The sequence below is a fragment of the Thrips palmi genome, unplaced genomic scaffold (assembly GCF_012932325.1).
Source record: "Thrips palmi isolate BJ-2018 unplaced genomic scaffold, TpBJ-2018v1 HiC_scaffold_8, whole genome shotgun sequence".
Classification (NCBI taxonomy): Eukaryota; Metazoa; Arthropoda; class Insecta; order Thysanoptera; family Thripidae; genus Thrips; species Thrips palmi.
Window position 1 is genome coordinate 8,043,551 of NW_023144635.1, and position 14,766 is coordinate 8,058,316.

Consider the following 14,766-nt stretch of genomic DNA (forward strand, 5'->3'; position numbering starts at 1 on the left):
TCTCAGGTTTCATCTGGCCCCGCAGTAGTTGACGCACCTCCAAAGCTGGACAACCCTCGCCGATTGCAGGAGGACAAACGACCCCGACGCGTTCCAGAGTGTCTCACGCGTCGTGCCTGCAGGTTGTCTGCCTTCACGTGGCCGGTGCGGCCCGGCCCCGGCCCGCCGCCCGGCCCAGGCGCCTTCATGACGCCCTCATAACTCGGGACATGATGACCCCGTAGCAATAACAGTGCCATAAAAAGGTGAAAAAACAAATTAAGGGCCGGCAGAGCCCTTTAAGGGCCGGCCGCACCCATTCTCCACCCTTTCCCTCGGCCGGGCCGGCCGGCCGGGCTGTGGGCGGGACGAACACACGCATTTACACAGCGCACCGAGCCCAGCCTCTCCGAGAGTCGTTTTCGTCGCTCTGCCTCCCTCGCACCTGTGCCGGACGCCGCGCGAGTGCGAGGGGGACAGAGCGAAAGCCGTTTTAATTGCCGCGTTTAACGGCAGGAGGCGATCTTATTAGCGATTGAGACGCAAGCGCCAGCGCGGCCAGGGCAGCGCCGGCCAGCGCCACGTCCAAGACGTTTACGAGGCAAACGAGAGGCGCGCCAACCCGATGCGCGCACACCGACGTGAACACACACACACACACACACACACACACACACACACACACACACTAACGCAGTAGTGGCACCACCTCGCGGACTGATGAAAAAGAATGCGAGAAATGTTTCTATTGGCGTCTTTCTCTCCGTCCGCGCGGTATGGACGCTGTGTCGCCCTCGGAAATGGATGTCCTCTCGGAAGGTGTGACAGCGAGCGAGTTATTTATACAGCATTTTTGTGGGGCTCGGCCGGGCAGCGCGGCCAGGCTTCGGCAGAGGGCAGGCAGAGAGATAAGCGTGATTGGAAATGGACGCGCAGGGAATGCCGCTCGACCCCGTTGGACCGTCCGGAGGCACACCATCGCACCACGGCCAGATGATCGCAGCAAAGTGTGAATAAGCAGTGGCGTGCACCGCGTGCGAGGGGCGGCTTGGGTCGGGGTTCGACTCCCCCCGCCGCGCTTTTCTCTTTTCGCGTTTTTCCCCCGCGGAGTGCGGCGCTCGTCGTATCGGCCCTTCGCTGCCCCTCGGCCCGGTTCTAGGCCCGGTCGGCCGCCCCGTCCCTCGGGGAGTCCCTCAGGGAACGCTTTATAAACGTCAACGCCGTGCTATGCCGGGCTATGCGCAGGGAGCGAATTGAAAAGAGCGGGGAGGCCGGGGATGGGATGAATTGGCTGCCATCAGGGTGGGAGGGCGTTATTTCCAGACAGAGGGGGCCACCTCGGAACCACACTGTTTCGAGCCTTTCCACACTGTTTTCGCGGCGTTCGAGCTGCAGCAGGAGGGTGAGTGTCGGGGCGATGACGCGATCCAGGACTCCGCCACTGCGTTGCGGGCCGCGCCTCCCCTGCCGTCGGCTGCCATCCCTCCCCCGGCCGCTAGCGCGCGCTGCGCTGCCACTGCCGCCATCTACCGACCTTTTACCGTAACAGCAGTCGAGATCGTCCTCTCCTCACCTGTCTCGCGCTGATTTACGTTTCGCTTTTGGATACAAACGATGTCGGTGCCTGAATATTTTCCCCTGCCCTCGCTGCTTCCCTCATTCCCTCGCCTGGCTGGCTGGGCCGGCCGCTGGCAGGGCTCGGCGCGCGGCGCGGCGCGGGGACAGCTTCAGTTCATCTTGTTTGGAAACCTGTCGATCCGAAGCCCCGCAGCCGGAGGCAGCCAGTGGCAGTGGCTTCGAGCCACCCGTCCAGCCGTCCAGTCAGGCCTGTCCCCGCCATCCCAATTAGACGTGACACAAAGTCGGTCATAAATTTGGACCGCGTTCGGTTCCGCCGCCGTGCCGCCGCCGTCTCTTCGCAGCGTTCGCACCTGCCGGCCCGCCGCAGGCCGTGCGCGCGGTCACCGCGAGCGTCTAGAGAAAGCATCCGCGTCGAATCTAGAGCGAATCTAGAGTGATGCGTCCTTCGGACAGTCCTCGAACGCGAGCGCGCGGCATCTCAGACGGCACGCAGACGGCGTCCACGTCGCCCGCAGGCAGGCAACCCATTCGACACCCGTCGTCCGGTAGCGCAGCGGCAAAGGGTATTCGCGCGACTGCTCGGAGTATCGCCGCGTGCCCAGCGATGGGGTATCGACGGTCGAGTACGGCTGGCGGACCTCTGCGCGTGGGGTATCTGCTGCGCGCGCCGGTGCACTGCACTCGAGACTCCATGAAGCTGGCCAGCTGGCTGGGCCTCCTGGCTCGCCATCGCGTGACGCGTGACTCACAGCGTCTTTGTCGCTGACGGCGACGGCGCGTCCGTGTCAGTCACGCGCATCACGTGACCCGTGGACTTGGTGGACTTGGCTCGACCGCCACGCCGGACAATCGCACTGCGGAAACAGTGTTGAGGCGGAGCTGGCGGAGTCATTCCCTCCGAGGGAAATTTTAAGACTTTCTCTCCAGTTGGAAATCGTCGGAAAGCCGATGACACGGCTGATTGTGTGACAAAGTAGGCTGATATCGCTGTCACGTACCGTACCGATCCTCGCACTCAGAGATACCGACGCAAGAGGAGCGACAGGGCAAACTCGTGATTCCTCGTCGAACACAACAAAAATCAATAATTGGGGGAAGTGGGGAATGACGCAACCGTCACTTTACTCTCATAACGGAAAAGAGTCCAGACCTTCATGCAGTAGTTCCGTCACCTGACTGAAAGGGGCTTGAAAAGGGATAATTGAAAAAAAAAAAAAACGACCCTGACACTGTTATTTTTTTTTTGCTGAGGAAAAATATTTGGGAGGGCTGGGACGACGTGAACGGCGGAGAAGATCTTTGCTGTACAGTGGAACAGGGGCAACTGACCCCACCAATGTCACCTCTATCTTTTTCTGGATTCGAGTCAATCGTCTTGAATTCTTCCAGCCGAGCCAGGGGCGTGCTGCAGCCAGCCCCTGTCTTCGCCGGCAGCACACTGTTCGGAGGTTCGGAATCGGCCTGCTGGAGGGAAGGCTCGACAGCCGGGGGAAAGCCCAACGCCTGGAGCAAGCAGCCCCAGATTTATTTTTCTGTTGTATCTGTGTAAAGAGGTCTCGGGCGGCGGGCTGTTTTCCCCTTGTACAGTCGTGGAAGAATCTTGCTCCCAGCAACCGTCGGACGGCGGCGTTGCAAGTGGCTGAGAGTGTGTGGGTAGTGTGTGTGTGCGTGTGTGTGTTGGATTGGGTGTGTTCGGGGAGGGGCGTTGCGATCCTGACTCGTCGTCGTGGGGGCTTTAGATTAACCGGCTGCGTTCGAATCGCTGGGTCCCGTCCTGGTCCCGCCCCCGCCTCGCGTGTGACAGAGACGGAGACGTACCCACCAGCCGGTCACTTTCGGTCGCAGCCGTCCGCCACCGTCCGCCGGCCACTCCGCTAGTCACAGCTGTTGCTGTTGAGGTTGAGTACCGGCAGAACTCGTCGCAGTCGCTGGTCGCTCGGCTCCGTTCACGGACAGTGCAAGTGCAGGGTTCGCTGCGATCGAGCAGTTCGGGGCGACCCATCGAGCCGACATGGGGGACTCCCAGTTGCAGTAAGTATCAGCGCGGTTGGATCATCCGGCCGGCGCTCAGCGCAGAGGAGCACCTATGAATGAGTAGAAATGTGGGCAGTGCTGCGTTCTGTCTCCTCGACAAGTCTCTGGCGAGGTGTTGTGGGGATCCGTGGCTTTTCTTCAATGAGGTTTGTAGGCGTCGCCGCGTCGCCGCGTCCCGCAAGTCGTCCAACTCCGAGAACGCGGTGTGAGGTCGGTCGTCAGTGGCGAGCCGCTTTGCGAAGGCAACCGCATTCGGCGTAGTGCAAGTTCTTAGAGATGGGAAGCGGAGAGCGGCCAAGCTCATGACAGGCTTTGAATGCCGTATTCTCTAGCCGGAATCCACCGTTATTCGTGACGTGTCGAGGTTAGGCTCTTTGTTTATATCCCGAGGCCCGGGGCGCGAAATTTGAAAATTTCTGGGAAGAGAATAAATTTTGAATGCCAGAGACATTGATACCTGGAGACCCTCTTTGTTTCAATTGAAGTGTCTTAAATCGACTGTTTATTCATCTTTTATCTTTCTGTTGCAGTAAGCCCTGTGTGGCAAAAGTGGAGGAGAATTTACAATCTGCCGACTATGATGGTATCGTTCTCATTTCCCATCTGCCTCCGGGGCAGCAGCCTGCCCCCTTCGGGGCTGTTCTGGCTGATGCCGCCAAGGTACTAAACTTTTCCATTTATTTTTGTTCTATCTAGCCGTTTGTTTATTTTTTTTTTGTGATAATAAATATTTTTATGACTTTTTAGATTGACGAGTCTTTGATTAATGTTGGAGGTGTCTTCGGTGTCAATCTTCCGTCCAAGCGTTTTGTGTACGCCCCAACTGGAAATATTTGCCCTGACTATGATGATGTCAGAAGCTTTGCTGACGCAGCCAAGAAAGGTGTTTCAAGGTAAAGATAATTTTTCCCTACACCCGTTTCAGTTTTGTTTAGGTTCCAACTTTCCTAAAACATTTTTGCATGCTGTGTGCAGGGCCTTGAAAGCAGGAATCAAGTCTCCTCTTCTTGTAATTCCAACCTGTGAACAATTCAAACAAGTGGAACTGGTGACAGTACTTGGTGCTTTAGAAGAGCTGTATGTGGTAGGTTGTCTTGCTTTCTGTTGCTTGTGATCCAACTTGCATTTCTTGTGTTAATCATTTTTCTGCTCTCATTTAACAGCCTATTATGGTTCGAGAAGATGCTCCCAAGAAACTGGTGAAGCCCAAGACTCTGGGGGTCTACCTGGAAAATAAGACCCGCGCTAGCTCAACAGTGAAATTGGCCAATGCCATTGAAGCAGGAAGGTACAAAAATCTTGTCTCTTCGCCTGCTGTCTCATACAGACACCAGAAGGCATGTTCTAAGAATGTTTGCTTTTCAGGTTTGTGGCTCGAGACATTGGTGGTGGGGATCCGGAGCGAATGGCCCCTCCTCGAGTTGAAAAATATGTACTGGATGTATTTGGAGGCTCTGGTATCAAGATAGAAGTCCTTGCCGGCACTGAATTCTTTGAAAAGGAATATCCTCTCTTTGCTGCAGTGAATAGGGCAGCGAGTGGTATGTGAATGGGTTCATTGTTTTCTTGCTGGCATTCTGGAAGGAGACAGTGCTAAATTTAATTTTGTTTGTTTCAGTGATCGAACGCCACCAAGGCCGTATCATATATCTCACTTATGAGCCTCAAGATTTGAAAAATGTCAAAGAAACACTGATGTTTGTGGGTAAAGGTGTGACCTACGACACTGGTGGTGCTGATATCAAAGCTGGAGGTATTATGGCCGGTATGTCTCGTGATAAGTGTGGAGCCGCTGGTGTTGCTGGCTTTATGAAGGCAAGTTTTGCATGGAAATAAAAAATTGAAGAGAACTTTAAAATAGATCAAGGACAATATTGTAAACATTTCTTGCATTAACAGGTTGTTGCTGAACTTAAACCTCAGCACGTTAAAGTAGTGGCAGCTTTATGCATGGTGCGGAACAGTGTTGGTGAAAACTGTTATGTCTCTGATGAGGTTGTCATTGCTCGGTCTGGAGTTCGTGTACGTGTTGGAAACACGGATGCTGAAGGGCGTATGGCTATGGCAGATGCCTTGTGTAGAGTAAGTCAAAAGATAATTTTAACGTAATGTACTGTAAGAAGTTTCAGAATTGTTATTACAATGCTTTTAACTCTTGTAGATGAAGGAGCTGGCTTCTACCACTCCCAACTGTCCCAATCCGCACTTATTCACCATTGCAACTCTCACCGGTCATGCAGTTTTGGCTGTTGGGAATTATTCGGTAAGATAAGTAGATTCATTGGAGAAAATTGATTCTTTCTTAAGGTCCATCCCTAACTTTTGTGCACTTCTCAATTTAATTTTATAGATTTGCCAAGATAATGGACCTGCACGTGAAGACCAAAATTCACGCAAACTTCAAGATGCTGGTGCAGTGATTGGAGACCCCTTTGAAATCAGCACTATGAGGAGAGAGGACATTGCTTTCTACAAAGGTGACTTAAACATCTACCTGCTAACTGAAAGCTCATTTTAGGGTGCAGCGGATTGGTAAAGAGATTTTTGTTTCAGCCAAAAGCGCTGGAGATGACTTGCTGCAATGCACCAATACACCATCTTCCAGAACTCCTCGTGGGCACCAGTCACCTGGTGCATTCCTTCTCTTAGCTTCAGGGCTGGAAAAGGTAAATGTCTTATTGCTGTTATGTTATATATTTTTGGCTATCATGAAGCCATTATTAATTTGTCTTAAATTTTTGTAGCATGGTCTCACTGCCAAGCTGCCTGTGAAGTACTCTCACTTGGATATTGCTGCATCTGCTGGAGACTTGCCCCATGAACCAAGTGGTGCACCCATTGCTGCTCTTGTTGCACGTTTTATTCAAGAACTCAATTGAAAGTGAGCCCAGATCAACATCCTCCATAACTGGGGTTGATGATGAGAGGCTGGGATGTTTTAATCAAGAAATTTAAAGTTGTAAAATCTTCGATGTTTTTAAGATTGTATTTTTTTGAAATAAATAAATAAATCTATTCAATTTATGTCAAAACGATTTGCAACCTCTATTTCGTTTTTTTAAATTTCCCTTTCTGGGTTGAATTGCAGTAATTATTAGTAATGTTAATGATTCAAAATTTATTGATGAGTTACAAGCAATTACACATAAGAAACAACCTAAGGTACATACAGATTCTCTTTCACTGTGCATTAAGCGTGCTTTCTAGCTCACCACCTTCTTTCATCTCTTTGATTATGTCCAGACCACCAATAAGCTCCCCTTTGACATACACTTGAGGATAAGTTGGCCACTTCGAATATTCCTTCAACCCTTGACGGACTACTTCATCTTCCAAAATATCAAAAGTTTCAAAATCAACTCTGAAAATTAAGCAGACACAAATCAGTGCATGTGGTTTTTGAAGTAGACTCAAATCACACTTTACCATATACTTACCCTGTTCCCTTCAGAATCTCCATCAAAGTTCTACTGAAGCCACATTTGGGTTGACTGGGATTTCCCTTCATGAACACCATCACCTTGGCTTTATTTATGAGGCTCTTCAGTCTGAAAAGAAAAGTGAATATTGATTCAGTGGCATTTAACACGAATCGGTCTCAGTGTCTTCCATCACCAAATCAACCTCTGAGCACTCACCTCTCATCCAAAGACATCTTTTTGGGAAGCATACTTTCTAACTCACCACTATCTTGCATTTCCTTCACTATGTCTAATCCACCTATGAGCTCACCTTTAATATAAAGCTGCAAAAAATATTATGGCATATAAGCATTTTGTTGTTAATAATTCAAAAGAGTTAGAATACTCACAATTTGCAAGAAAGGAAAGTCTCTAGCCTACCTGAGGGTAAGTTGGCCACTTTGAATATTCTTTCAATCCTTGTCGCACATCTTCATTGTTTAAAATGTCAAAAGTTTTGTAATCAGCATTTAGAGAGTTCAAAAGTTCCACAATTGCTTTGCTAAACTTGCAGCGTGGTTCAATAGCAGAGCCTTTCATAAAAAGCATGACGGGTGCCCCATTAATTAAAGATTTCAGACGAGCATTTAAGTCAACAGGAGGTATTTCACGTTCTGATCGAGGAGGTTCTGCTATGTCTTTCAGCTGCAAAAAGAAACAACCAAAATTACTTTGTATGGATGGTCTTTGAAGGACATAACTCAGAAGATAGTGCTTTTCTTACAGCCTGATTTATCTTCTTAGTGAGGTCTCCAGCATTAGCACCATCCACCCGCTGCACTGCAGCACCTTTACGGATTAACACAAAAGTTGGCACAGCTGTGATGTTGTACTTCAGGGAAACATCTGGTATTTCTTCTGCTAAACATTTTGCAAATTTAACAGCCTGTAAGAAGAATTTAAGGCATTGGAGAATTGCTACGTGCAAAATATTTCACATCGTTAATAAATGAGAAATAATTACCCTGTATTCGATTTGATTGGATAATTCTTCCATAACTTCATTCATCTGTACACATTGAGGTGCCCATTCAGCATAGAAATGGACCACTGAGAGAGAATTAGTGCTGCAACAAAACAACAGAGATTGATATCACTGATCACAACCGAGATAAGTTTGAGATTACTATGCCCCAGAAAAGTGACAGTCAGAATCAGCTCTATGACAGATTTTTCAAAAGAATCTCTGGATGATGGAAAGTGAAATTGATAAATATCATCTTATTTATATAAAAATAAATCTAAAATGAATATGGGCAAGGTTATGGAGAGGGAGCATGACGCTAGAAATCTTCTGAACTTACTTGACATATTCTTCGAACTCAAGCTTGTTTGAAAGCTCCGATAGCACCATTTTCAAAACAGATATGCGCTAAGATAACACTTCTATATTCGACTTTAAATAAGCTATATAGAACTCAATCGGCTTTAAAATCTGCAATGAATCTGCGGAGGGAGACTGCAAGAACCACGAACCTCCCTTGAATGACTGGTATGAAAAATTAAGCATAAAGAAGCAAACAACAACAGTAGATAATCAAAATTATGTTTCGTCTCTTCTCGTAAAGTTGAGGGGTTATATCTTTTTCTATGAAGTTTCTACTCTGTATTTTTTAGCACTGTTTGGGCTTTAACTCCACGTATCACTGAAAATGTCCAATCACTGAGAGATTTAAGTATCCTGTTCTGAGTGACTTTTGCGCGCCCCCAAATGTGGGATTGATACTTGTCGTCTGTTGAGGAAAAAGCAAAAGCAAAACAAACTCCAACAAAACCCAAACAAAGCTACGATGCTGCACTAGGTGATGGAAATTCAAAGGCCCGAACATCTATGCTTTCAAAAAGTTTTCTTTCACCGAAGGTTTGTAGTTTATTTGGACTAGCTCCCATGAAACTACTATATTTGTTTCTAATTGGTTTCCGTTCGGCAAGGTTAAGGTGATTGAGGGTATCAAATGAAATGATTCTTCTTTTCAATATTATCTATAACTTGTGTGTTATTCTCGTGCTTTTGTAGATTTTTGAGCTGACACTTTATCCGTGTTCGGTTTTTCTCATTTTGTTGCCGTTTCAGGTTCTCTCAATCTGCCCCGGAAATTTGTTGAAAGGTTATGGTCAATCACTACATATGAGCAAATCAGACTAAATAATGGCCCGTCGGCGGCGAAACTGCAAGCAGCGTAAACCTGCAGCTGCAGCCAACACAGCTAAACAGGAGCTAACAAAAGAAGTCGAACCTGACAAACCCAAAGTGAAGAATGAGGTAACATTTTTGCCTTACTGTTGAATTAAAAATCCAAACCTCCTGTGTGCCTCTGATTGGTTCTTAATTCTTATGGTCGCATGATCCTCATGTGTGTTTTTTATGTTACAGAGAGCTGAAGTTCAAACTGCAGCAAAAACTGTGAATGTTTCTCCGAGGAAACCTTCTAGGTCATCAAGTGTAGGTTTCTTGCTTGTCGCACTACCTTCTCAATAAAACCTATGATGCTTTTCTTTAATACCTCATTATGTTCACAGAATTTAAGTGGTGCTAGTACATCCTGGAGTTCTCCGGAAAGTGTTCCTAAGGGAAAGAGAAAAGCAGACAGCCATAATGACAGAGGTGTAACACCAACCAAGCGGAAATCTGACATAGTTGCAGAAGTCGTAGTCAAACAGGAGAAAAATGATTCAGTTGATCATCCTCTCAGGCTAGGAGAAGCACACAATAACATTGTATGTATACTGTTTCCTTTATTAATCTGATAAGTTTTGTACAAAAAACGTATCAACTTTCATGAAGCAATTTCATTTCATATTCAACCTTGAAATTCCAGATAACTAGTATCAAAGATGAAGAAGTTGATTGTGGTGTGGATAATCTGGAAGCAGAGGCAGGTGGTGCAGAAAGTTTAGTGAGTAGAAATAATAAAAATGAAGCTTTTAGTAATGAGTCAAGGGTTGTATGTAATGTAACTTCAATTTTCAGGTAGCTATAGTTGAGCAAGCCTCATATCCGGATGTTCAATCACGGGAAGGAGAAAATTTAGTGAGTGACATTATTATTATTATTAATAAAATCCTTTCATACACAGAGTACCAAGTTGCAATGACAATGCTTATTTTCAGGTTGCTTCTGTAGGGTCCATTCCTTCTCTCATAGCAGAGTGGGAGAAATCTTTTAATGCAGTTCTGCCAGATCCTTGGATGTGCAAATCAACCCATGATGGATTTGACTTTATGTATTTGTCGAGTGGTAGACATAAAGCTATTCAAAGGCAGCTTTTCATCTCATTTCAAGGAGAACTTGAAATAAGTATTCATAGACATGTTTTGCCTCCTTCTGATGTCAATGAGCTCCTGAAGGGATTCAAACTGCCTGCTATCCTTGTTGTGGAGCAATCCTTCAACGACTTTTTAGGACGTGTTTTAATAATAATCCGTATCCTGTCAAATCTGGGAGTGTGTAGAGGAGCTGACCACAGTAACATGCACCAAGGATTGTGGCTCCAAGAAAAAAATGGAGTGTTCGATAATAATCCATACGCAGAGACCAGTTACAGTCTCACATTCCGGTCAACAAAATGCAAACGTCTTGTTCCTTTAAATGTATGGGTTTGTGAGGAATGTGTGAGACTTGCAGTAGCATTTTCAAAGAAGCAAGGTAGTTCTCCCAAATTACCTACAGTATTCCCAATGGTACCAAGTTCCGGTCCTCCAATGTCAGGGCACAATGATGTATTGCCCTCTTCAGACAGTTGTGCAATGAAAGAAGAAATGGTGCACTGTTCTTCAAAGCCATCTTTAATGCTGACAAATCCTTCAAATTCTGCATCACCTATGATGTCCAACCACCAAGTTGAAAGTCAGGCCCAGGTTGTATCGAAGAATTCATCACCAGTTTGCACTGACTTGTCAGTCAAAATTGTAAGTGCCTACCCATCTATCAAAAACATCAAACCAAACCAGTTAATGGCTGGCAATGTGGTCAGGTGTTTCTTACCTCTAGGAAAGGAAGTTCCTAAACCTCCTAAGACCTATTCATATAAAGATGTGAATGCACCCCTTGATTTGGCTATGCAAAATCAGAAGATTGTGCAAAGTGTTTTGGAAAAAAGATGTGTAAAAATTAAGTTACTATTGGAAAAATGTGCAGTGCCAATAGACAATAAACTGTCAAAAGATCTTTTGGATATTCTGGAGGACTTGAAGAATCCCACTTCTGTTCAACAACAATTCATCGACATGCAGGAGGAGCTTGCTGCTCAGAAGAGAGCTACTGGGATGAAGTGGTATCCAACTCTAATTAGATATGCTCTTTTTATGAGGTCAACTAGTCAACTTGGGTCGGGTATGATTACCCTACCGTCTGGTAAAGCATTATTTAATTTCTCGCAAGTATTGTTCAAGATCAAGAACTCTTTCCAGAAAGCTGATGTCTCATGTTTCCGGGATAAGCCCTACTTAAAGAACTGCAACTTGATTGGGAGCCATAATATTGTATTAATTGATGAAATTAATGTCATTGATAATCTTGTGTACCAGAAATCAAACAGTGAACTTATTGGGTTTGTGAAATTAAGTGATGTTAAGTGTGAAATGGACAAAATTGAAGAGTTTATTGTTGCAGATAAATGTTTAGATCATAGGCCTATTCCATCCTATACAATGCTTGCATACATGGTGAAAGGCATAAATAATAATTTGAGGGAAGTTGTAGGTTTGCTAGATGCTGAAGATGACTCCCCTCAGAAGGTCTATGATGCAACATGGGATGTCATTAGTACATTAGAACAAAATGCTTTTAAAGTGGTAGGAGTGGTAACAAATGGCTCATTGAAAACCAAGAATTTTATTGACTTGCATTCTGGCCTCATGCTTGATTCTGGACAAGTATATGCCACTAAAAACATTGCTGCTAAAGATAGACTGATTTACTTTTTCACAGATATGTGGTATCTATTGAGACAGATTCGTAACTGTTTTGAGGAATCCGGTTCTAATGGGGTAAACCAAAGAATTCTCACCAAAAATAAGGAAAAAATTGTCTGGAAGACAATTGAAAAACTCTACCTAGCACGGAAATGGCAACGTCCTATGCTAATGCTTGATAACTTAGATATCTATCTTGATGAACACTCCCGTAAAATACCATCTCATGCTTCTGCTGTGTTTTGTACTGCTGTTGTAAACTTTTTGCGAAAATTTTGTTCGTATACGCCAGAAACAGTTACTTTCATTTCGAAAGTCTGTGACACCTTTAGCTGTCTTCTTAAAACAGTTCAAGCTGAAGAACCTCTGAAACCTTACACAAGTCCTAATGATTCTCGGTTTTCTTCAATGCTAGGATTATTAGACTACCTCAGTGAGTGGAAAGCAGAGGTACAGGACATTCCGTATATATCTGAAGACGATAAGTCTAAGTTGCTTTTAGATGAAACTATTTGTCTCCAAACAGAAATGTCAGTGAGAGCTTTCATTGATTGTGCTTTATTTCTCCTGAAAGAAGGAGTCAAGGAGGTAGACGCTAACACCTTTTGGCTAGAACCCTTGGAAACTTATTTGCAATTTGGCTGGTTTGGTTTCTTACCATCATCTAATTCTCACAATATGAATTATGTAAATAAGAAAGTGGACCTGACTATTGGTACAAAACTGTTAGCCGCTAAAAAGGTTAAAAAGCCATTTCCTTTAAAAGCAGTTAAGTAAGTTGCTTTGTACCCTGTTTTTGTGATGTGAAGTGAAGTTAATCCTTCTTAACCCAACCTTATTTATTAATTGACAGAAAATGGACTGTTTGTGCCATATCTCAGCCATTATGCACCAACTGAACTGCATCATTGTTTTTTTGTTTGTTTCTTGTAGTCTTCTCTGCTAATTTTGTGTTTGTTTGTGCTGGAGATACCTCTTTCGCACATAAACATTTTTTTTTTAATGTTGTAATGTGTCTTGAAAAGAATTTCAAAAAAAATAAAATGATAAATGCCCTGTTCATGTTTGTGGATCTTAGTTCATTCGTTCCCGTTTGACCCATTGGCCGATCAAATACATTCGAATACTAGAAACGCATTTGTCAATAAGCGTGCTGACACTGGAACGCACAGCACCGCCCGGCACTGAGCGCGGCACACAGCACACGGCTCGCAGCGCGTAGCGCCCGCCGAGTCGAGGCTAGGCCTGCCCGCCGCGCGTGCCTGCGGGCCGGGCTGCCTACCCTCGACCTGGCGGGCGCTTTCAGCTCGGGCTGCTTCGGCTTCGGCCCAGCTCAGCTCACATGCGGCTGCGGCGTGGCGCGGCGCGGCCACAGCGGCACCCGAAGCGACTAGCCCGCATCGATTTTCGAAAATTGCATAGTGGGCAGGCCAGGCACCGCGGTCGGTTCGGCGGGCTCTCTTCGCTTTCGCAGCTCTGAGAGATGTGCCAGGGTTGGTTGAGCGAGTCTTCGCCATCCTACCGGCACTTCGTCGGACCAGAAAAATAAGAGATGGAATTGGCGACTTGTGTGTTTCAGACAGTTAGACAGACAAGATTAAGGACAGCGTGTTGGGGAGGAGAGGGGAGTAGTTTGGTCCGTAATTAACAAAATTAACGAAAACCTGCCCATAATGGCGAAGGGAGTCCTGGGAAACTCTCGTCCCGCGACTGCCGTCGACGCCGTCACGGCCACGATGCCGTCTTACCTGCGGCCTTTCCACGAACCGCTCCCCCCACCCCTCCCCCTCTTTGCGGCCCTGTACCGCGCCCCCCGCGCGCGCTTTCCGAATGACAGACCAGCTTCAAACAGATCGCTCCGAATCGCCAGCTCAGCTGAGCTTGTCGAGCTTGTTGGGAACGGGGGGGCCAAGGGGTGGCAAAGGTAGGGTTGCCACACCTGATGTTCACGGCCGCGTGCGGCCAGCCCCGGCCCGAGCCTCGGGGCCAGAACAGCAGGGGCCGTCCGAGAGCCAGGTGGCACCCCTAGGCACCCCGTCCCGTGTGCTCGTGGCTCCGGGACGGGCCCTGTGGTGGGGAGGGCCGGGTAGGGCCGCTCCGCGGGGTTATTTTGGCACACAGGTCAGGACTGGGGCGCCGGGCGCCTCGAGCAGGGCATGGCCCGGCCAGCCCGCCAGCCCGCCAGGCCGGGGCGGTGTCACTCAACGCCTCCAACGAATCCTCCAATTTTATCCCTGCGGCCGGGCCGAGCGGGGTGGCCGGGACGGCCGGGACCGGGGCGCAGGCTGGGACGGGGCCACAGCACCGGCCTGGTCAGGCCTGGTCCGGTTGGCGCGTGCGGCGCCATCGGCACGGAGGCAACACGACCCAAAGAGTAAACCGAAGCAGATACAAAAACATTTTAAAAAGAAACATCCGCATATTTTGAGGCATTCGCATAGAAAATCAAGAAATGGGGCCTTTTCCACACGCAGAGGCTTGCTGCAACTAACTTCAGTTTGGGGACACGTTCCCCCCACTGGAAAACCGCAAAGGCATTGGGCGGGCAAACAAAACCGAACACTGAAAAAAAAGTCTAGTTACAGCAACTAGGATTTTGGTGCCAATTACCAGACAGTCTAATTGAATAGGAACCAACAAGGAATCTAGTTACAAATACCAGACTGCCTAGTTGGTCTCTGTCTAGTAAAAATAACCAGATTCTTGGTAAACCTTACCATGCCATCAGACCCCCAATCTAGTAAAATTAACTAAATTTCTAGTAAAAATTTTGAGTTGAGACAAGACAAAGCAGAAG

At 47.1% G+C, this 14,766-nt stretch overlaps 3 protein-coding genes across 5 annotated transcripts; 2 read left to right on the top strand and 1 right to left on the bottom strand.

The window, feature by feature from the left end:
• Positions 1–3,426: 3,426 nt before the first annotated feature.
• LOC117653378 (putative aminopeptidase W07G4.4) lies at positions 3,427–6,626 on the top strand. 2 transcript variants are annotated; one of them, XM_034399016.1, is made up of 12 exons: positions 3,427–3,591; positions 4,125–4,254; positions 4,342–4,487; positions 4,570–4,678; positions 4,758–4,882; positions 4,960–5,135; positions 5,213–5,409; positions 5,494–5,676; positions 5,756–5,857; positions 5,945–6,071; positions 6,148–6,260; positions 6,339–6,626. In XM_034399016.1, exons 1-12 carry the CDS (start codon positions 3,572–3,574, stop codon positions 6,471–6,473), a joined length of 1,563 nt encoding a protein of 520 aa, XP_034254907.1. In that variant the 5' UTR covers positions 3,427–3,571; the 3' UTR covers positions 6,474–6,626. The 2 variants fall into 2 exon arrangements, with proteins under 2 accessions (XP_034254907.1, XP_034254906.1); XM_034399015.1 differs by lacking the exon at positions 3,427–3,591 and adding an exon at positions 3,598–3,740.
• A 66-nt stretch (positions 6,627–6,692) lies between these two features.
• LOC117653379 (glutaredoxin-3) lies at positions 6,693–8,611 on the bottom strand. The gene is made up of 7 exons (XM_034399017.1): positions 8,360–8,611; positions 8,020–8,122; positions 7,780–7,941; positions 7,437–7,700; positions 7,233–7,339; positions 7,032–7,142; positions 6,693–6,955 (listed from the first exon to the last, which is right to left on the bottom strand). Exons 1-7 carry the CDS (start codon positions 8,407–8,409, stop codon positions 6,775–6,777), a joined length of 978 nt encoding a protein of 325 aa, XP_034254908.1. The 5' UTR covers positions 8,410–8,611; the 3' UTR covers positions 6,693–6,774.
• Positions 8,612–8,757: 146 nt separating this feature from the next.
• LOC117653377 lies at positions 8,758–13,031 on the top strand. Of its 2 annotated transcripts, none has more exons than XM_034399013.1 (7): positions 8,758–8,916; positions 9,130–9,318; positions 9,430–9,498; positions 9,576–9,773; positions 9,875–9,952; positions 10,027–10,086; positions 10,167–13,031. In XM_034399013.1, exons 2-7 carry the CDS (start codon positions 9,205–9,207, stop codon positions 12,744–12,746), a joined length of 3,099 nt encoding a protein of 1,032 aa, XP_034254904.1. In that variant the 5' UTR covers positions 8,758–8,916; positions 9,130–9,204; the 3' UTR covers positions 12,747–13,031. The 2 variants fall into 2 exon arrangements, with proteins under 2 accessions (XP_034254904.1, XP_034254905.1); XM_034399014.1 differs by having other exon boundaries at positions 8,905–8,993.
• The last annotated feature ends 1,735 nt before the right edge of the window (positions 13,032–14,766 follow it).

Excerpts from the sequence above, each read along its gene's own strand:
- LOC117653377 (XM_034399013.1), top strand. The coding sequence starts at position 9,205 with ATGGCCCGTCGGCGGCGAAACTGCAAGCAGCGTAAACCTGCAGCTGCA. Across the intron at positions 9,319-9,429 it reads AACCCAAAGTGAAGAATGAG|AGAGCTGAAGTTCAAACTGC; the intron begins GTAACATTTTTG and ends TTTATGTTACAG. Across the intron at positions 9,953-10,026 it reads CAGGTGGTGCAGAAAGTTTA|GTAGCTATAGTTGAGCAAGC; the intron begins GTGAGTAGAAAT and ends TTCAATTTTCAG.
- LOC117653379 (XM_034399017.1), bottom strand. The coding sequence starts at position 8,409 with ATGGTGCTATCGGAGCTTTCAAACAAGCTTGAGTTCGAAGAATATGTC. Across the intron at positions 7,701-7,779 it reads CTAAGAAGATAAATCAGGCT|CTGAAAGACATAGCAGAACC; the intron begins GTAAGAAAAGCA and ends TTCTTTTTGCAG. Across the intron at positions 7,340-7,436 it reads AGTGGCCAACTTACCCTCAG|CTTTATATTAAAGGTGAGCT; the intron begins GTAGGCTAGAGA and ends TATTTTTTGCAG.
- LOC117653378 (XM_034399015.1), top strand. The coding sequence starts at position 3,661 with ATGTGGGCAGTGCTGCGTTCTGTCTCCTCGACAAGTCTCTGGCGAGGT. Across the intron at positions 3,741-4,124 it reads CGTGGCTTTTCTTCAATGAG|TAAGCCCTGTGTGGCAAAAG; the intron begins GTTTGTAGGCGT and ends TTTCTGTTGCAG. Across the intron at positions 4,679-4,757 it reads CTTTAGAAGAGCTGTATGTG|CCTATTATGGTTCGAGAAGA; the intron begins GTAGGTTGTCTT and ends CTCATTTAACAG.